At 38.3% G+C, this 22322-nt stretch overlaps 1 protein-coding gene across 1 annotated transcript in view; it reads right to left on the bottom strand.

Moving 5' to 3' along the window:
• The window catches only part of LOC133990405 (rho GTPase-activating protein 12-like), a 65021-nt gene extending 46771 nt beyond the window's left edge, over nucleotides 1-18250 (bottom strand). The window contains exon 1 of the mRNA XM_062428710.1: nucleotides 17573-18250. Coding sequence (XP_062284694.1) covers nucleotides 17573-18250 — 678 coding nt within the window. The remainder of the gene's footprint in view (nucleotides 1-17572) is intronic.
• Between the last annotated feature and the right edge of the window lie 4072 nt (nucleotides 18251-22322).

Raw genomic sequence — 22322 nt, 5'->3', positions numbered from 1 at the left:
TACATAACAGGGTCTCCGCCACACTGCCCACTATTCATCATTTTTCGGTGTCACTTCCTACAACCGAGGGTAAGCATGAGAAGTTCAACCTTTAACATAACAATATGAGACTTGTTCTCCAGATATCGTGTTCCCTTCGACAGATTTAAAGATCAAATCTGATAAGGTGTTTTTCCCCAATGTGAGATCTAGAGGGCATCAAACAAAGCAGAATCTTTATTTTTCTATACTAAGCAGCGCCATCTTTGTAAAGTCTGATTAAAATTCTTCAAACTAGGTGGTAAAACCACAATGTGCACTTGTTGAATTTTGGGATTTGCTTGAGTAGCAGGATTTGTGAAGGATAATACCGGTTTATTACAACTTGAGATTTATTTTTGTATTCGTATTATTGTTGTACATTTCTGCATCATCCAAACCAAATTAATGGAGGGTTGCCACAAGACTAGAAAACAGACAAACTGGTCAAATTATCTAAACCACTTTCCCACTGGGAGGTGAAACCACAAGTGAGCAAACCTGAAAAATCCATAATAATTTCTCATTTTGCAGGAAAACTGTGCACACAACTGTTCTGTAAACCGTTGGATGCTTACAACAAACAATTTGGGTAATATTTTTCACATATTTCAAATAAGTGAACCTAGAAGTCTGTCACAGGCATTCTCAGATCTCACCATTTAACGTAGTTCGACTTGGTCCAAAACTACGCAAATAAAACCCAACTTATAATAATCCACAATAATTCTTTCACCTTTATTCACGTGGATGTGAATAACAACACTTTATTAGCTTTAGGGGCGCAGGGACTATTCTAACTTCGGGGCTTCACTTTTCTAGCAGTTGGGACAACAGATGAGATTTTTCATCATCTTGAGAAGCTGCAGCATTTATTTATTAGCCTAAACTGTACATTTTCTGCCAAATTGACAATTTACTGCAAACCTTTTGTCTGCTGCTAACTCTGGCTCAACAACACACTTACTATGCACGCACATTGTTGCACGGCCCAACTACTTCAAAGGGCTACACGACCAAGAGTTTTCCTGGCAGTGACGCAGATTTTGACTCGCATTTCGTAACAGTGCTGCACAAAGGTTCCCAAATGTGATTGATTTCTGAATTAATGGATATTTGGCATTATCTTCTGTGTTTTTGACCTATATACAATTACAAGGGTGAACGCTGTAGCCTTTTCATCTGACCCCTTTTAGATGCAAGTGGTTTCGACACTTTTTCATCTCATTTTATCATTTTACCCTGAATTTTTTTTTAAATAAATAAATAAAATGCTGACATCTCACAGGTTCTGGGTCACGATGAACTCTAGTCTTTCATACTCCCCCATGATCTCAAAACAAGCTGATAAAACACAGATGAAGCCAATCTTGACCCCTTATACAGACACATTTACTCTATTACTGTGTGAAGCAGAGCGATGAGGAGGATCAGATCCAGCTCACAAAGACAAAACAACTCTGGCTCCCTTTCAAAATACAAGTCATTAATTAGTCCTAAACCTGTATTTCTGGTTTTGAAAGCAAGTGAACAAGCGTGCACCACGTCTTCGGCGTCTTTAACAGCAAACCTGAGCAAGTCGCAAAGAACTTGCTCATGTCTAACCAGTTTAGCCAGACAAAAAAGGAGGAGCTGGCTGGGTTTTCTCTGCAGGATTTAAACACATTTTACAGTGAGTTACAAAAGCAAGACATAACACAGAAAACCTGGAATGATATTTGATAACAGTTTAATACTTATCATGAATCATCAGTGGGCATAGTGGTAGGAGGAAAAGGGAAAAGGAGGAGGAACAGGAACCAGGCAGCCAAGTCTTGTAGAGAATAATCTACTAATCTAATCTAAAATGGCATTATCCCCAAAACAAGAAGTTAAGGAGCTTTTATCCTTGCGGGAAGAGGAGCTGACATTAAAACCTAGAGGAGCTGACAGTGTGGAGCCAATTCACCCAGCATGACACTGCAAGTCCGTCTACTCAAAAGGCTGTAATCTTTGTTTTATCGGAGCAATTCAATCACAGTGTTCCAGACGGTGCAACGTGGGAGCTGATTTCTCTGCAAATCACTCGGAAATGTGCAAATTGCTCAAGGATTCAGACGGGGGGGGGGGGGGGGGGAGCAAGGAGACGTTCAAGGCCACACAGCTGCTTGATGACAAATTAAGAGATACACACACACACACACACACACACACACACACACACACACACACACACACACACACACACACACACACACACACACACACACACACACACACACACACACACACACACACACACACACACGAGTCCTTGCAGAGCTAGGTTTGAACTTGCAGCCTTGCAGTTAAAAGTCGAAACGGTTCGACTATTATGCCACGAGCTATCGCGGTGCTGAAGAGAGAGAGAGAGAGAGAGAGACGTTTCAGCAAATACTTCTAATACATGCGTAAACATGCCCCGGCTAATTTATGATTCGACTCCAAATAAGGAAGCCTTGAGCCATGAAGAAACACAAAGTACTCACTGAGGAGCTTGAAAAGACGAAGAAAGCGTCAGTTCAGTTTATTCTAATGTTCGCACCAGTAAAATGAGACTCTGATGATGAGCTGGTTGTGTCACATTTAGCTGTAGATGCATCTTTAAAGGATACAATCTATACAGCTTTGTGTCACAATAAAGTACAGACTGCTTAAATGGATCTTGACATCTTTTCTCTTGTGACTCTTCTCTTTTTTTCTCTCTGACTAATCCATTTGAATGGAGAGAAGGTCAAGTAGACGTTGGCCAACATTCACCTCCGTCAAACACTGAAACGAACTCAGTTGAACCATGTTTGTATTATAGGAACTGGATACTAGACTAAAAAATGGCGCCTATTCACACACAAGTTAAAAGTGTTTGCCTGGCACATGAGCCAAAAAGCTTTTTAAACTTCTGCGTAGCGTGATCCAGTGATTATAGTATTTCTCCTGCAAGACGTCACAAACTTTAACCCTTACATACTGTTCATATACTGACTCATAATTAGTCTCTACATCAATTCACATTCATAAATTCCTCCATCAGTCATTAATAAATGTTTGATTAATCCTTCTTTGTGATTCATCTTATGTAAAAAAGACATTTACAATCTCTTTTTTATGGTCCAGGAGAACATTTTATAGAATATGATGAATACAACATGTTGTAAAGATGATTTTTGAACTGACACAGCTCAAATTTGAACATTTGCATATATAAAAATGTGTATCAGTTGCACACAAAAAAATGATTTTATTTTGTACACTGTGGGTCACATTAGGAAAGGTCCAGCTAAAAGAAACAGTGTTTTTAAGGCTCTCAAATGTAAAAATGGGTCAAATTTGACCGTGAACAGTACGTACTGGTTAAGATTGATTATTTACAGATATAAAACCTTCACAGATTAAACCGTCATAATTGACCTTGTTTGCAGTTGAAGGTGTCCTATCAAAAGTTTTGTTGTGCTTGTTTGGGGGCCACTATGAGTATACTATGAGTGATCATTGGGGGAAATTGGTAGCAAAGGCCGAATGGTGGTAAGGTATCCAGTTGTTTTAAGACATCCATGAGTTGAAGAGAGATGACAAGGAACTGGTTGAATGTTTCTTAACTGCAAACTGCCATCTTATTCCCAATTTAAGGACACACTTAACAACGTTCCAACAAATAGGTCTTCTTCGGGACCTGAAAATGAGACCAAAATGACCATTTGTTGGCAATAAACTATTGAGAACATTGGTCTTTTATTCTACATGTACATTGTCTTTACATGAAGAATAATAAAGACTGAATTGGGAATGACAAGGCAGAGTGCCCCTGCCAAATGGCCCTTAAAAACACAAGAAGACATATGCACATTTTTTGGGGTAGGTAGTTTTTATCATGTCTAATATTTCATTTCACTAACCCCGATAATGTCAGTGTCTTGCTGCACCCACAACACAAGGAGACATGAGGTTTGGTATTATGAGTTTTACATAATCACAGGTTTACATGTAACCACGAGCTTCAGCTTCTAAATTATGACAAAATGAATAGCAGAAAAACAGGTCTTTATCGGCCTATTTGCCACGAATAGCACCAGAACAAAGCTTAAGCTTGGATCACACTGTCATTGATCCCCAACCAGATCATAGTCCTTCCATTTAAACACTGGTTTCTTCATCCTGTGACCTTTGCCCTCTGTGATTATAACAACACTGTAAACCAGCATGGATTATACAGTAAAGCTTTAAAAAAAAAAAAAAAAAAAAACCTCATTTGCTGAAGATGCACTGACCCACTGACATCAAACCTCCAACTTGTGGCATCTATAAGAAATGTAGTGTACACCCTGTGAGGAAAGTAGGTCATAGTAACTGATGGTTAAACCAGCCTAACATGCATTGTCCTCACCTACCTTTAACTGCTGGAACACACACAACATATGAATGACTCCTACACACATACACACACACACACATACACATACCATACATGATCCACACCTTGAAAGTTAAGGTAATTGTTATCCTCATGTTTAGCATGACATAACGACGATGACAATCTAAATGTCACAGGTGAAGAAAGTTAAGACTAAACTAAAGATGATTCTTTGGTAAACTGCTCGAGATAAACTGAATATGCCGAGGTACAATTAATGATTGATTGAATTCTCAGTTAACCTGCAATTTATTTTCTTTATTAATTAAGAATTGTAAAAGTTCAAGTTGAGATTTTCAAATTGCTTGTTTTGTCCAAACAGTGAAAAAATTAAGATATTCAATTTATGAAGATATATATATATATTTTAGCATGTACTTAACACACACACACATATATATATATATATATATATATATATATATATATATATATATATATATATATATATATATATATATATATATATATATATATATATTGGTAAGAAATATATCTCAGTGACAGTTTTTTGCAGCCATATAAGAATGTTTGCCTTCTCAACGGATATATAATGTCTAATTTTAATGGTGTTGGTGGTTTTATTGGAAATCTGTAGTTCACAGTAGATCATCTGTGTTCACAGTTAAAAAGTTGCTATTAAATAATAGTATTTGAATCTAAATATACTTCCTTTGTGTTAATTCCATGATTTTGGGTTAAATAGTAATTATTACAAGCTTCAGTCTTAAGAAGAAAAACAGCAATAAGTCACAGCCAACTGAACAATACATGTATATTTATTTTAATCAATTGGCGGTCCTGATATAAACATTACACACGTGCGCGTTATAATCAGATCAAAAGGCTCGATATAAAACTTAAACCTGTTGCCAAGTTAATCATCTCTGACTGTGAACTACACTAGGGGTGGCAAGGGGGGCAAAGTGCACACAGAGACGGTCCTTTCTTCTGTAAATTGAGAAATTACAGTGCACACTGTCAACAGCCAGACAAGCATGAGTACACATGGGCAGGGCCACGAGGAAACCTTTATTTATGTTGGAACAGGAGATTATATGGTGAGAACAGCTCTCTGTCATTTATAGACACTCAGATAAACACAAAGATTTAAAGAGATTGATCTGATGACTAAAAACTGTTGCATTAACTGAGTAATATCAAAACAACAAATGTGATTGTAACAGCATATCTTATAAGAGGTGAAAAGGTTTCTAAAGATGCTTGGAAATAGTATGTAACACTAGATTAAAAAGGACGAAAATGAAGGATGTCAGTTGAAAGTAATGTTATATAAGATGCATATAATTGTAACTGGAAGCATTAATAATGAAAAAACTGTTTAAAAAAGACTTGAAGTGATCTGAACTGAACAGTTTTGGGCTATGACTGCCAGTACATTCATGTTTTAAGACACTAAAGGTAACAAAGAGCTAATCCTCATTCAGTTCTTCATTATTTTGAAAAACATAGCTCTGTCCTGTAAAATGTATTCTGTTCGGTGCACTCAGTAACTAAAATCATGCTTTGTGTGTATTAATAAAAACTCAAGAATAATGTGTCCTGCGTGCCAGCCCGCCTCCTCCTCGTCCTCTCTCCTATCATCATCGCTGCTGCTCTGAGCTCGTCTCACCAGCCAGCTGTCCAAACAAATGTTACATAGCCGGCGCTTATGTAATGAAGCATGACAAGTGCTTAGCGCATCCTCTCGGCTCTCCTGTCGCATGCCATCATCAGTCTGAACGTCTCTGGATACGACTGAACATCATGTCTCTTTCCCCCCTTCCTGGCTGGTTGCTGATTTTTTTTTTTTTAATGGACTCGGTGGAAAAAAAAAAAAGCTTGGATTTCCAACGATCGATTTTATGGATCACTGTGAGCACTCTTGGTGAACGAATGGATAATAAAACACAAAGTCTGCCCCAGAGCTTGTGAGAACAGAAGCTGCAAGATCAGCAGCTTTGATTGTGATTGTGTGTGTGTGTGAGAGAGAGAGACACACACACACACCCACAAAGACAGAGCTGAAGAAACAGTTGTCACGTAAGCTTTAAGGATAACTTTAAAGCTCGGCTGCTATTGCATGACTGGGCTCAAAATATCAACACTATGTAGGCAGGACTTCATTTAAAGATAATGCAACAAACATAGCAAATGCTATAGATCCAGCTGTGTGCTCAAGTGTTTCCTGCATCCCCCCCAAAAATGAGTTGTGCACTGTGCACTGCATTTTTCTGATACAAAACTATGACTTAGCATAAAATGAAGTTGATTTCTTTTTGAGGGTCCGGCACACATCCGTGAATAAATAAGCTGTCTTACCGTCTCGTTCTCATCTGGGTACATACTGTCCTGTAGCAGAGTTGCCGCTGCAGAGGAAATAAGTCTCGTAGCCGGCGGTGCTGACACGGACACTGATGATGAGGATGATGATGATGCAGAGAGAGAGAAACACACACACACACACACACACACACACACACGCAAAGCAGCAGCCTCTCTGCCTATTTGCAAACTCTCTCCCTGACTGACATGTCACTGTTGCAAAAGCAGATAATCACACTCGGGGGGGGGGGGGGGGGATACACACTCAGAATCACACACATACATGCTCACTCTTATTCACTCACACGTTCTTATATAAACAGAGAGAGAGAGATAAAGAGAGGGGGAGAGAGACAGAGAGCACACAGGGCTCAGTGATACTCGCTCTCCCCGATCTGCCATAACAACACACACACACACTGCTTGACCTGCCCCCCCCCCATAATGTCATAATGCTGTGCTGAACCACACACACACACACAAATATCCAATTGAAGCTCACAGAGGGATTAAGAGAAGCTCCATAAAGTGAGGAACTGTGTGCCTCCCTGCCCCCTATACACACATACATATACACACGCACACGCACACACACAATACTTCACTTCTTTGTGTCTAATCGTAGAAGTCATACAGGGCAAAGTGAAGGATCATCTCCCATAATCACCATCCAGAGCATCTATAACACCATTCAACAGTTGTGTGTGTTTGTTATCTTCTTGCTTATCAGCAGAGTGATTCTCACCATACTGAATTAGGGCTGGGTGTTGAACTTCAAAGGATTCAAAATCTTTATGGTTTCATTTAACCTTCACATACTGTTTATATTCTGACTCATAATTTGTCTGCGTACCAGTTCACATTCATAGATTCCTCCATCGGTCATTTATAAACGTTTGACTAATCCTTAATGAAGCTGTAAGAGAGCAAACATTATTTATCTATGGAAAAAAGACATAAGTAATCACTATATTATGGTGCAGGAGAACATTTTATAGAATATAATGAATACAAATGTTTGAAATGTGATTTTTTTTTGGACATTTGCATTCAAGAAATGTGTATATGATGTTTTTACAGCTCTCAAATGTAATAATGGGTCAGATTTTCCATGAACAGCATGTAAGGGTTAATCATAAGCTGAATATAAATCATTTAACTATAAAGAACGTTGACTTCCTTTGTTTAATTAAAGTGAAAAAAAAGTTTTGTGAAAAACTGCTGCTGCAACTAATGATTATTTTCATTATTGATTCATCTGTAGATTATTTTCTCCATGAATCAATTAATTGTTACGACAATAAACTGTCAGACAACTAAAAAATGTCAATCACTGTTTCCCAGAGCACAAGATGATTTCCTTTAAAGTCTTGTTTGTCCACAACAGACCACAAAACCCAGAAATATTCAGTTTACTGTAATAAAGGACTAAACAAACCAGACACATATGATCCACTGCTTGCACAAAATATGTACAATTTGCAGTATTTGAGCTACAGGAGCTCATCTATTTTCTAGAATAAATTCATTACTGCATCTTAGCCTATTTTTTGCTGCGTCATAAAGAGCTTCAGTTGGACAGCTAGACGAGAGCGGGAAGAGGAGCAGGTGAATTTTAAATAGAATACAAAAGAAAACAGACAGAAACTCGCTCCTGCTCTCCTTTTACACAAGAACCAAACACGTTGCAAAGCGGTGGGTCAGCTGCCAGACCGCCTGCAGCTCGGTGTGTTTGTGTCCCAGGTGAGCACAGAGCAGAACGGTACTATAAACCCTTCAGGGCTGCTTCATAATACTGACAGCACACACACACACACACACACACACACACACACACACACACACACACACACACACACACACACACACACACACACACACACACACACACACACACACACACACACACACACACACACACACACACACACACACACACACACACACACACTCTTCAGTACACCACTGAGACTTCCCTTTTTTCTTCCCCCCAAATGAACTGATGTTTGCTGATGGTGATTTTTTTCCTGAAAGTCATTTTTTGAGGCTCAAATCCCAAAATACGCTTCAATCCACGACAGAAACACCAAAGATATATCTTGTGTCTCCAATCACATATTATAGTACTTGCAGTTCATATTTTGACTACATAAGTGCGTTCAAGTATGGCTCAAAATGGTCAACAAGTTGAGTGTGTAACTATGGACGCTTCTCACCCTCGATGGTCGCCCTCTTGGCTACGTAGCAGAAGGGGAGGGACCACTTTACAAACAGGAAATGGTGTCCGAGGAGGTCGTAACTATGGTGAACATTGCCGCATTATACAAATGTAAATTATACATGTATTTATTGCACTAAGCACAACTATACCGTTGTCACATATAAGCCATCAGTAGGTTTATTGGGTTAATTTAGCAGTCTGTAATGATTTGGTACCACAAATGCTAACACTAAATGCTAATTATCAATTCTGGTAAGAGCGCAACAGACATGTTTGATTTGAGACGACACTAACCTGTCGAAATTTGCACACTACACAAGTACATAGTGTACACAGTGTACTAACAGACGTATGTGACTCAAGACACAGCATTTGCCTTCATTAAAGGACCAGTGTGTAGGATTTAGGGGGATCTAGTATGTTTTCATTAGTGTATAATCACCTGAAAATAAGAATCATGTTTTCATTACCTCATAATGAGCCCTTTATATCTACGCAGGGAGCCGGTCCTCTTCGGATGAGCCCACCATGTTTCTACAGTAGTGGACAAGGGACAAACTTGCTCAAGAAAAGGGCCTTCATGTTTTTCATGAGTTTCGTAACCACCGTTGGTTCTCCTACATGCTCATAGAGGAGGGTGGGTGTAGCGGTTATCAGTTAGTTGTACTTTAATCCTCCGCACTGCTCCTTTAACTGATACTGATGCATTTCAAGACAGTGCAGTTGGAAACCAGCAATTTGATAGTTTAACTTCATTGTTTTCTTACATTTTACGAACCAAATACCTCGAAAATACTGCATTTGATTAATTGATAAGGAAAATAACTGTTCAATTCAGTCCCAAATAAACACAGTCATCTGGTTTAGCTGAACGATGGCACAGATGATAGAGAAAGTGGGTTCGTGACAGAAAAATCACCAGTTGTAATCCTGAAAAACAATCTGGCAGGAAACCCGACAGACGAACGAGAAGAAAAAATAAACCGCACAGATATAAAATTATGTAACTCGACAACTTCAGCAAAATGTCGGGAGGACAGTAAGAGCAGCGAGCCTGGTGAAAGTCTGCTGATAGCTTATTTATTTCAATTTCGGTGATACTTACACTCCCTTTCTGTCAACAGTTAGCGTCATTGTGCCCTTGAGCAACGCATTTAATTGCTTCAGTGATGCTGTTGAGTATCCGACAGCAGTGTTTAATCTGTATCAATGCAAACAAAGTCTAAAAAAATGAAGATAAATTCACGCTGTACTACATTTTTTTAACTAATTGCAGCTGATGGTTTATTATGTTTCCATCTGGGAGGGGGGAGGGGGGGGTTGTAATAACATTTGGGACCCCCTGAAAGAAGATGATTTAGCATCCATGTAACCCTGCAGTGAGTTCAGCTCCGTCCCCCTGCCAACTTGTGATATAATAAGCCTTTTTTATTAGGCACAGAATGAGAATTAACAGTAGTACAGATGGCTTGGCTCCCATAACGGATCCCTCTCACTGTGTATGTGTGTATTTGTGTGTGTGTATTTGTGTGTGTGTATTTGTGTGTGTGTGTGTGTGTGTGTGTGTGTGTGTATTTGTGTGTGTGTGTGTGTGTGTGTGTGTGTGTGTGTGTGTGTGTGTGTGTGTGTGTGTGAGAGTGTGTGTCTTTGCCGAACTGAACATAAATGAATCCTAGAAAGACACGTTTTTATGTGTGTGTGTGTGTGTGTGTGTGTGTGTGTGTGTGTGTGTGTGTGTGTGTGTGTGTGTGTGTGTGTGTGTGTGTGTGATTGAGAAAGAACGAGACAATGAATGAATGACTGACTGGTTTAATAAATGACCAACTTTATATGCTATACGGACATATGTGCGAGGGCGTGTTTCAACGACTCAACGTAAAACAAGGTGTGACAGTGTAAAGACGAGCACACTTGCCAACTCAACTTCCTGCCGCTCCAGGCAATAAACAAATGAGGAAGTGCTTCCTCCGATCAATCATCCTACTGAGAGTCATTAGAGGTTTTTAGTTGATTACAGCTGTCATAAGGAACGATGTGAGTCTGCTGGGTTGAGTGGGTGTTATTGACTGTGACAATCAGAGAAAGAGAAGGGGGGGGGGGGTTTACAGTGAAAGTGAAACACTGGCCAGAAGCTCCATTCTTCTACTTTGTTTTTCTATTTAATTTGGCATCTCACATTTAATATATTTTCTACTGGATCATTTCCGACTAAAAATGAGAGTGCCAAGCAACAAGAACATCTTATTTACAGACAAGATGTTGATCTTTTTCTTGTTTTGGGGGTAAATTACAGACTTCTTAAGCTTTTAATGTAAGATTTGGAATCAAAGGTTTATAAAAAGCTTCCTCAAGACTTACCACGATACTCTAGGAACACAGAGAAAAGAACTTTAAAGAGAAAGGCTCTGGCTAAAGAGGACATATCGTGCACATTTCAGGTCTATGTTTGTATTCTGGGGCTCTACTGGAATATGTTTTCATGCTCAAGCTTAAGCCTTAAATCGTTCATGAATATCTTATCAATCAATAATAAACTGGTGAGTATTTCTTAATGACGCTTTCAGAGAGCAGAGAGTTTATTCTTCAGTTTTTTACGCTTTTTTTTGATGAAAAAAAAGAAAAAGCATTTACAATCACACTGTACAGTACAGAACAGTATGTAAGGGTTAAAGAAAGCACCTTTTATATTATACTGGCCCTCTCAAGCAGCCCAGCAGGTCAGCCTCTGTCGTAAATAAGCTGTTTTAGTCTCTTTAAGGTTTAAGGTATCGACTGAAATAAATCAATACCAAGTAGTATCGAAATGTCTCCCATCAAACGATACGTGTAATACATCCTTTTTGCACCCAGAGCTACAAACTATGACTATTTGTATGGACTTGCTCACAGCCAATCAACGCAAGTGTTCTTCGATTAATAAATATTAATAATTTGAAGACTTTCAAAATGCATTTGTGTAAAAATCTAATCATTTAGATGTGGAGTGGAGTGGTTCTATTCACATGAAGTACTCACTTGGTATCAGTATCACTTTAAAGACACGTGGCTTGGTACTGGAATCGTAATGTTTTAAATGATACAGTCCTAATGAGTTATTAGACAACTCAACTCTTTAACAAGGTGGTCCAGCTTGTAAGACATATAAGCAACATTTTAAGCTCTGCTCTTGAATTTAATTTGTTATTTCCCCACCTGAAGAGCCAACCTCTTAAACCCTTTTTTCAATATTATTTTTGCAGGTTTTTAGAGGTCCAGATATTTTTATGCTTCAACTGGAAACTTCTCCTGATCCACTGTGACAGCTCAAAGTCCAAACATCACAGGACAAGAGGAAAAACTCAGCGTACAGTAGACAGAATGTTACAGCCTGACTCTGCTGTTTTTTTAAAGCTGAAACAGAGAAATCATTTCCCACAGTAATTATGCAAAGTTTATCAATTTAAAGCATACATATAGCATACTCAGTGTTTCTCACATGTGCTGTAGGATTATTACGATCCTGAAGGAAGAGGAGGGATGATGATGAAAAGCAGAATGGACGAGGCGGTGCAGCGAAGCAGCAAATTAAAATACAGTGAGACCTTGACGGCCATTATATTCAGTGGCTGGAGGGAAACATCTGCTTCAGTGGATTCAATGATCAATCCACCGTGGCCGGGGGCTTTACAAGGCGCAGTGTGTATGGAAGTATCAAGTGATATCTCAGGTGGTAACTTCAACACCTTTCAACTAAGGATCAATGGCTAATGGGCTTATAAGAAACTCAATAGGCATGTTTCAAGAGCTCTGTGCTGGTTTTCGAACAGGCCTAAACCATTTACTTTGCACTGCAAAATTCCGGGAATTTTTAAAGTTGGAAACTTTCCATGGGAATTAACAGGAATATATGGGAATAATCTTGGTCGAAACAACCAGATTTAATGTAAATACAGTTGAATATCTTCCCTATTCCTCAATCACATGCACATAGCTCATCACTTACTGCAGGGCCATACCTCCTACATGCACACTTTTGAACCCAAGGACTACATAAAGTCAAGTAAGTTTTGATGATATTAGTGCTCTGCTGTATGTATATGATGGAGGAGCTGATTCCCACCCTCAGTCAAACTCTAAGGAGAGGCTACAGCATGACCATAAGTTACACTAAAACGTATAAAAGTACAGATAAAAAAAACAAACTTAAGATTTTAGAGCCAACTCAGAACTGGGTTTCAGGAGGCATCACTACATACAAAACTCCTAAACTTTATTAAAAAGCCGCTCAGCTTTTTGCGATACTGCAGAATAAATGATGTAATCACAACCCTGCTCTCCTTTCTAGTAACCAGGGAACGAGGCCCGGCCGATGATGCAACAGCGGCGACCGGAGAAAGTGGAGTAGCTGTGAAAGTAGCGACAAAGTAGGCCTGAGTGTCAGGTCCAGTGTAGCAGATAAGAGGCTGACGAGGAGTTGTGGAGCTCTGCAGACGCATTCATCTTAAGTCTGACTGAGGAGCTTATCGGAAGAGCTGGAAACAGAAACACACAGCTCTACTTTCTATATATATGGGTCAGTGACAAATAAGGGTTGGCAAGATGAGCGATCCAAAAATATCTTATAGTTTTAAAAGCAGCATCAGGTTTGTTAACCAAAGTAAGACTGAATGCTCCTGAAAATGTCAAATGGTGCAACCACAAATCATCCTATATATCGCAGCTTTGGTTTTATGGTCAGTCATCCTTCTCCTACTTAGACAGTCACTCCCTTCTTCCCTTTTTAAAAATTACGCAAAAAAGTAAATAAAAGAGGATAAGATAAGACATGAGAGGAGAACATTTTTAGACGGTAGGAAAAGGCAAGGCTTGCCCTGCATATTTTTGTAAGTCCTGACTCACACCTGATCTGTTGTCACTTGCATCACGCCGTCAGGACAGAACCAAACACAAACAAGCAGACCTGTGCAGGAAACACCCACTATCTGCCCCACCTGAGCTCTGCAGGACCCACCTGACCCAAAAACAATCAGTCACTGAGGAAATATCATGGTGATAACAATTCATCACTCAAAAAAAAAACTTTAAAAACTTTACTAAAAATCCCTGTTGACTTCTCAACTGTGTATTTAAAGTGAAAGTAGGTTTCAAACTTCCAAACTACGGATTGTACCTTTAAGTGTTTTACAGTATTAGTACTCCTAAAACTAAACTGATGACCAAAGTTATGTTTGAGGTGTCCTGATATCTCATTTTAAATAGCTAATAAGAAATAAATACTTTATGTTGCCATGAAATAACATTCTATTCTACTTTATTTAGTTATTTTATTATATTATTCTTGTCATTCTATAATTTTTTATCTTGTTTTCAATTTTATTCATCTGTTTCTTTTGTCTTTTTAATCTCTTATTAACTTAACTTTTAGTGTAGCTTTTATTAAACTTTTATTTTACTTTTGTTTTGTCTTTTTAATCTATTTTTCCTAGTTTTTACTCCAACTTTCTCTTAGTTTTACTTTATCTAATCTCTTTTTTTACATTTTTATCATTCTATAATTTATTTATCTTATCAATTTTATTTTTAATCTCTTTTTTAACCTAGTTTTAGTTTAGCTTTTGTTAAACTTTATCTATTTTATTTAATTAAAGTTACTGTAACATTTAATGAACTTTCTCTCTAATACTCTTTTTTTCCTCTTTTATTTTACTTTCTTTAATTTTAGAGTAGTACATTGTGTGCACTGGTCTCAGTTATTCCTTCTCTTTATGTTTTCTTTGGTCTACACCTGTTCTGTCTTATTATCAGCTTGTCAATCAACTATGAAGCACTTTGAACTACATTACCATGTGACTTTGTATTCAATGTGATATTTACACTTGTTTAAATGACTCACATAAATGAGAGATAAATCACAAGTGTGTGTTACTTGCAGACAAAGCTGACCCGGTTCTCTACAAAAATAAAACAAGCGTTACTACTTTGACCTTTCCTCCTGCCATTTACATGGCACAATGACTGGTGGAGGAAGGAAGGGACTCCCATTGTGGAGCGGGGCTGAAAGGCTTTCACTTGAATATATGGACTTTTTGAAATTGTATATGTTCATTTTTAGATAACCTTTAACAAACAAACCGGTCTGCGGGTTACGTCAGCGTGTAAATGCGTCACTCTGAAATAAAACTGAGGTTTCGGTAGATCTGTTAGATTGTGTGTGTTGTCCCTGCTGAGTCGGCTTTGGGGGCGAACTGAAAACGTGTCAAAGAAAAATGTCACTTAGACAAAGCTTATTTGAAAATATTTGGGTGGATTCATGTCTACAGTGTTAACCTACATTTTGACATTACCTTTTTTACCACAATGCATCATGTTAGCCTTTAAGCAGCTTTTCTATCAGTCGTCTTCACACTGATTCACAACTTCTTTTAAAATGTTGTAGTTTACTTATATTCTGTTTATTCTATGTTTTAGCTACTTTTACTATGTACTATTTAAACTACATTTATTTTCCATCATATATTACATTAATGTTTTATTATCCTTTTTTATGCTCTTTTATTGTGAAGCACTGTAATTTATCTTGTTGTAAAGCACTTGGAGCTGCATTTATTGCATGAAAAGTGCTATACAAATAAAGTTATTAATACTATATTTTTATAACATAAACACTTTGACCAAATGTGTCGTCTTAAGTCCATTTCTGAGGTCATCTGAGAATATGTGGGTGTCTTAAAAAGTGAATTATTTATTACATTTTAAGCCAAAGCTGTCTGATAATATGTATTTTGCACTGTTCTTGGTGAGCTCTTCTTTATAAATCTCTTCTTCTTGTTGCTCTGCTCTGTCCTGTGTCAGCTGATTTTGGTGTTTTTGTCATTTCAGCCTCTTACATTTGTTTTTCTTAACCTGTCACTTGTTTTAAACGTGTTGCCAAAGGAATCTAGTTGAAAATCTGTCAGCTGGGTCACAATGGCACGTTTACAGTAATGCTGACTGCTGGCGCCTGTCGTCCTTAAGTTGAAAAGAAGAAAACAAATAATTTCATCTCTCGAGAGTAGTTATATTACAAATAAAACAATCAAAAGAGAAAGGATAAGAATAGAAAGAACTGCTCTCAGGCTCTTTGAAAGTGGACATGCACACACCCAAAAAAAAACCTAAATGACATTAAAAATGTTCAAAACTAAGCTATAAATCTGTCAAAGTCATGTGCTCCAACACAAATAACTTTTCAAAGCAGCAGCGATGTTGGAGGATTATTCTTGTCTACCACGGCAGAATTGATATTCATCACATATTAGTGATGGTATTTAGGTCGCCAATTTCTTCAAACTGTAAAAAACAATAAAAAGCATGTGTAACTCGAACACAACTTCAACTGTAATCCACTCCTTCACATAGCAAACACACAAAAAGAGAGGTGTACACCCAGTGGCAGCACTACGCAGACCCGGTTTCTATTTTCTCACAGGCTTTTGTTCAGCAGCAGACCGAGTTAATGATCTCAGGAACAAACACTGCCCCCACCTCCACCACCACCAACTCCAACCCCTCCTGACCGAGCTCGCTTGTAATCAGCAGCCTCATCCCACTGAGGCTTGTTGTTGGAAGCTGCGTTTAGAGGCTTTAGGTACTGAGTGACGACAAAAAGCTCTCCAGTGGGTCAAAAGGTCAGATCTCATAAACATGTAACATGCATGAAAAGAAGGGAAACTGCATGGATTTAAATTTAATATGATGAGAAGAATAAGTAGAAAGTTGGTATTTGATTTGAATTAGCTACTGAACTATTAAATCACAGTATAATAAGAAGAGGCAGAGGGTGAAAAATCTACGTTGTCTACCAGGGCTGGGCAATAAACCGATATTATATAGGAAGGATGAACAGAGGTTTTATTTCACACAACAAACGACAAATGTTTAATAAGTGTGGCTTCTGTTTGACCAACTTGTAATAACTAATGTAATCATGTGATGAGATGCATCAAAACCTCTATTTAATATCTTTTATGGGAGGAAATCCTGCGGTTGTAGATTATTTGTCAAAACTCAACAACAGACATTAGAGTCTGACAGAAGAAAAACAAATACTAAGTTAGGATGGACAATAAATCAATATTATATATATTATATTTTATAAATATCGTCTTAGATTTTGAATATCATAATATCGTGATATGGAATAAGTGTCTTTTCCTTCTTTTAAAGGCTGCATTACAGTAAAAATGTAATTTTCTGAGCTTAACAGACTGTTTTATTATCTGCCTTTATCCACTTAGTCATTATATCCACTTTACTGATGATTATTTATCAAAAATCTCATTGTGTAATTACTTTGTTAAAAGCACAGATAGTCATCCTATGATAGTGTCAAAATATCGATTTCGAGGTATTTGGTCAAAAATATCATGATATTTGATTCTGCCCATATCCCCCCCCTCTACTGTCTTCAAAGATCAGCAATGAAATTCAACAAGTGGCTGCAGACGGCTCCAGTTCTGGGCCTGATGGTGAAAACTGGGTCTCAGAGCTTAACTTAGAACCAAGCTTCACATGTTTCAAACCATCTCACAGCACGAAACAACTCCAACTTTCTCTGACTTTACCTGGAGATGTTCAGTGGAACTGCTGCTCAGTTCGTCTCCCGACTCCGAATCATTTGTGCGCCTCTCTTCGCCCGCAGAGTCACAGTGATGGGTGCTGTCCACATCCAGCGGGGCTCTGACCATGTCTGGGGATCGGGCTCGGTTGCGCGGCAGAGTGCTGGACCCGCCTCGGTGGGGAGGGTGGGGGCCTTGGACGAGGATCTCGGCCAGAGCTCGCTCGTGGTCGGCGGGTGTGATAGGCGGCGGGTGCTGGTTTTTGCTGTCCCTGCGATAAATCGGGGGACTCGAGTGTCCATAAGAGGCAGTGGGTGAACGCTGATAGCTGGAGTCGTGTCTGTGGAGGTTTTCGGCTGGAGGTCCCAGGTCTAGGTTGGTCGGCTTTATCCAGAGTACTCCGCCACTTTGCGTGGGTGGGTTTCCAGAGGCAACGGGAGGATGCGGTAGAGGTTTAGGAGGAGGCATGAGGGCTTTGCGGACCTCTCTGACATACTGAGCGGGTACATAAAAAGCTTTACTCTCCTCGTCCTTCCTCACCTGCCACCAGTCCTCGTTGGTCTTTTTGACCAGCATGTAACATTCCCCCTGGTGGATGGTAATGACGCGGTCCTTGGACTTGTACTCATAGTCGTACTCCACCTCGATGTAGATCTGGCCCGGGGCGATAGGCAGCTCCGCCATGACGCCTCTTACTGTCCCACCAGGCAGCTCACCACAACAAGAAGCTGTTTATTAGCATTGCCTCCTGAGCAAAGCTGAGGGAACACAAACAGATTTAAAGTAAAGATCAATGACAAATACATTTCCATTTCAATACTTCCAATTGTAGCTTTATATTACAGAATAATGATCAAATCTGTACCTGGACATTATAATGACGTAAATGTCTAAGCTGTCTACCATGCAACCGCAATGTCTCTGGTTTAAATCTGATTGGGGGACTCTCTCCACACTTCGACTGCCTCTCTACTTTGTTACAACATGAAGGCAAAATGCCCAACATTCATTTTAATAGTGTTTTTTTCACCTGGCAGTATGAATTTGACCCAATATTATGCAAATATAACAATATACAGTACTGTGCAAAAGTCTTAGGCCACCATTAGATTTTTTGTTTTATAATGACCATATATCAGTATTTCTAAGTCTCTTTATCAGAATACAACCAGAAATGTGTATGCACTATTAAAAAGAACGGCTTCTATAGGATGAAGTGGCAAAAATTTAGTGTGACCTGCCTTTACACTTGAGCAATAATGTTACATTTTGTGTACATATTTCCTGTATTTTCTGTTTGTATCTTAATAAAGAGACCAAAAAATAAATATGGATGATCATTAAAACTTTGCTAAAACAACAAAGCTAGTGTTGGCCTCATTTTTATAAAACGTGTCATTAAATCTACTTTTCAAAAACTAAAGATTAGGAAACCTTTTCATGGCGTATGACGTTTTCAGGCTGTACTAGTCTACTTTCTGCTGAAAGATCTTATTACACTAATATGAATTAGATGGCAGCAGTTGTTTTAATAAAAGAAAAAAAATGGGTTGTTAGCACAGAGCAGCAATATAGACAGACCATAGAAGAAATTCAAACATCATGAACAAAAACTCCACAGGAAAAGATAAAATATTAATAGTAACAAAAAGGACTTTAAATCAAATTAACGTAATGAACTGTTTTTAAAAAAAAACATGAGTAAGTAAAGGGAAGATAAACGGTGTCTCTTCCTTCTCCGTCTCGCTTACACACTGAAACAGACACAAACAACGCTGTCATTCAAGACTCCACTAACCCAATTAGACCAAATAAATAAGAAACAAACTGAAGAGCCGTAATCCACCTTAAAAACTGAGTACACACACACACACACACAGTCCACTCAGAGCTTCAGAGCAGGAACGTAAGATTAGCCGGAAGGAGGGAAGACAGTAATGTGACTCACATTGTCGTCTTCCACTACTTTTTCTCTCTCCTCCTCCTCCTCCTCCTCCCTTTCTCCTCTTCCTGCCGCTGACAGTTAGTCAAGCAAGCAACAGAGAGGCATGTTGCTGCTGAGCGGGGAGATTAGTCGAATCACACACATAGCTTCCTGCTGAAGTCACCTATGTACACACACACACCCACACACACACCCACACACACACACACACACACACACAAACACACACACAAACCATGAGGTGACGCTTCAGCACACCTTGAGCAACCCAAGCTTTGAAGTGTTTCCTTTTAAAACTTGAGCAAAAAAAAAATAAAATAAAAATAAAAATCCTCATAACTCTACTGACAGTGACAATAAAGATTACACAAAAGCCGAGGCTTGGTTTTAAAAGGCTTCTTCTATCTGTATCAAACGCTTCATTCAAATGATGGTACTGGTTTTACTGGTAGACAGGAGTGTGACAGTGCAGAATGAGTTTTCATATTCAACCTCGGGCTATTTTATGGTCTATTTTGATAGCGAGAGATAGCATAATGATGCTACTAATGCTGAATATTTTATGCTCTTTATTCATATTGTGCACTTTTCCAGGTCTATGTTTATATTCTGGGGCTCTACTGGAATATCTTTGCATGATTTACAGCTTTAAAAAACACCTTTTTGACTAGTTATTTTTATATGCAGCCCCTCAGTTCAGCCTCTGTCTGAAACAAGCCATTTTAGCTCCTGTCTCTTTAAGGCCCACCTCCCAGTGAGCCCACTCTGTTCTGATTGGCTCTAGCAGTAGTAGAAGGATTTTACCCCTTTTTTCGTCATCCTTTACTTGTATTAGAAACTTCTCAAAGGCATCCGAACATGTTTGAGCCCGAATGTGATCCGAAATATAGGAGTGGACAATGTCAACAAACCATGAAACAACCTTAGCAACCAAGACGACGCAAGGGGGCGTTTGTGTGAATGCGTGAAAATCAGACATCATTACGAAGAGGAGGTAGAGGTAATATTGCAAACGGAGCTTTGGATTTTCACTTTCAGGGAACATTTTTACATATGTTCACCTCCAGATTTGGATCTTTGACCATGTTAAACACAGATATCCGACAACATAACTTTATAAAAATCACTGAAAATCACAAAAAAAACACGATATGTGCCGTTTAAGAATTAAATGACTAGCTCTGTGTTATTGCGTACAGTGTTTGATTTTAATAGTATACTCCACCCATAGACTTTGCCCTGCCTCCTTTGGCCTTATTAGATAATATAATTAAATGTCAAGTTTTGACATTGCATAAAAATGCCTCATACACCTCTTCTTTTTTTTTTTTTAGCTCTTTTTTGTGTGTAACCTAGCCTCAATGTTTGTTTTGCATTAAAGCCACTGCTACAGATTTCAGGGATGGTCATGATCTAGGAAATAAAACTTTTGCAACTACCTTTTGCAACCATTACAAATCAATCTGAGCTTTAGATATGTCCTAATTATACGCTTTAAGCAAGTAAACATGCCAAGCCCACTAGTGTAAGTGAGCCAAAATAAGACCAACAAGAACGCTATGCATAAATTGTGTAAACTTTACACATTTTAGCAAAATCAGACACTTTATTATTATTACAACATTTAATCATAACACCCACATGAATCTGACCTGTGTAATATTTTAAAAAGCAGAAACATTATTACTAAGACCTAAAACAAAAGTTCATATTTATAAGGTTTGGAGTACAACATACCAGAATAAATCTTACTGAACACTTTAGCCTCTCTAAAAAAATCAATTTCATGTCTCCAGATATCCAAAATAAGACAAAAAAGAGGCTCTGAGAAGTTTTAACCCTGACAAGACAGTGGTGTAGTCTGGTGGCAGGATATTACATCATCAGCAGTACTTAGAAACAGGATATTACAATATTACATTTAGTCATTATAACAATCCTAGAAAGTCATCCATGAGTCACATCCAGTGAGACCTTTGACTTAAAAACCAAGATGATGACTTTAAAGACTAGAAATGCTAATGGTTTGGATCTATTTGGGGGTCATATTTACAGAGAATCTTTTATTATACTATTATATTTATTGCACTTACTCATTTTGTCATGGTTAATTGTGTTATCCTGCACTTTTATTGGTAGTTATTTGTTTGTTTGTTCTTTTATATACCAGTAAAAGGAGAAGCACTCAAATTTTGTTGTACAATTGCTGTTCAATGACAAAACATATAACACATATTTTATTCTATTGAGTTGTTTAATCCCTCTTTTTATTCAGTTGTATTAAGCTAAAGTTTTATTTTATTATTTATTTATTTTCCTAGGTAGTTTTGATATGTTATATAAAAAAGAAGCATAACGTCACCTCGTCCAGCTATCTTTGTAATGGACGCTACACAGTCAAGATATTTGAAACCATATTTTCAGAGTTATTTTACAAGCCTATTCCTATCCAGTGTGTGTCCTGACACATAGACATAGAATCCACACTGCACGCACATAAAGCCACACCTGCGCTCTTTTATTACTACTTGAATGAAGGTCCAATGTCGTCATAAAAGCTGCCGCCGAACAGTAGGGCTGCGATAAATGACTACCTTCATCATTGTTTAATCTGCCAATTTTTTTTCTCAATTACTCATTAAGTCTACATAATTTCATAAATGTGGGATTCACAATTTCTCTCAGGCTGCGGCTCGTTTGATCAAAACAACAGTCAAAAGTTAAATCTGAAAACTCAAATTTTGGTCAATTTTGGTGTATGTTTTAAAGTCAAAATGCCATCCTTCCCAAAGCCCTTCTAAAAACTTTGCC

This window comes from Scomber scombrus, chromosome 11, assembly GCF_963691925.1.
Source record: "Scomber scombrus chromosome 11, fScoSco1.1, whole genome shotgun sequence".
Taxonomy (NCBI): Eukaryota; Metazoa; Chordata; class Actinopteri; order Scombriformes; family Scombridae; genus Scomber; species Scomber scombrus.
The sequence above is the reverse complement of the archived record's forward strand: the minus strand, read 5'-3'. Positions and strand labels throughout refer to the sequence as shown.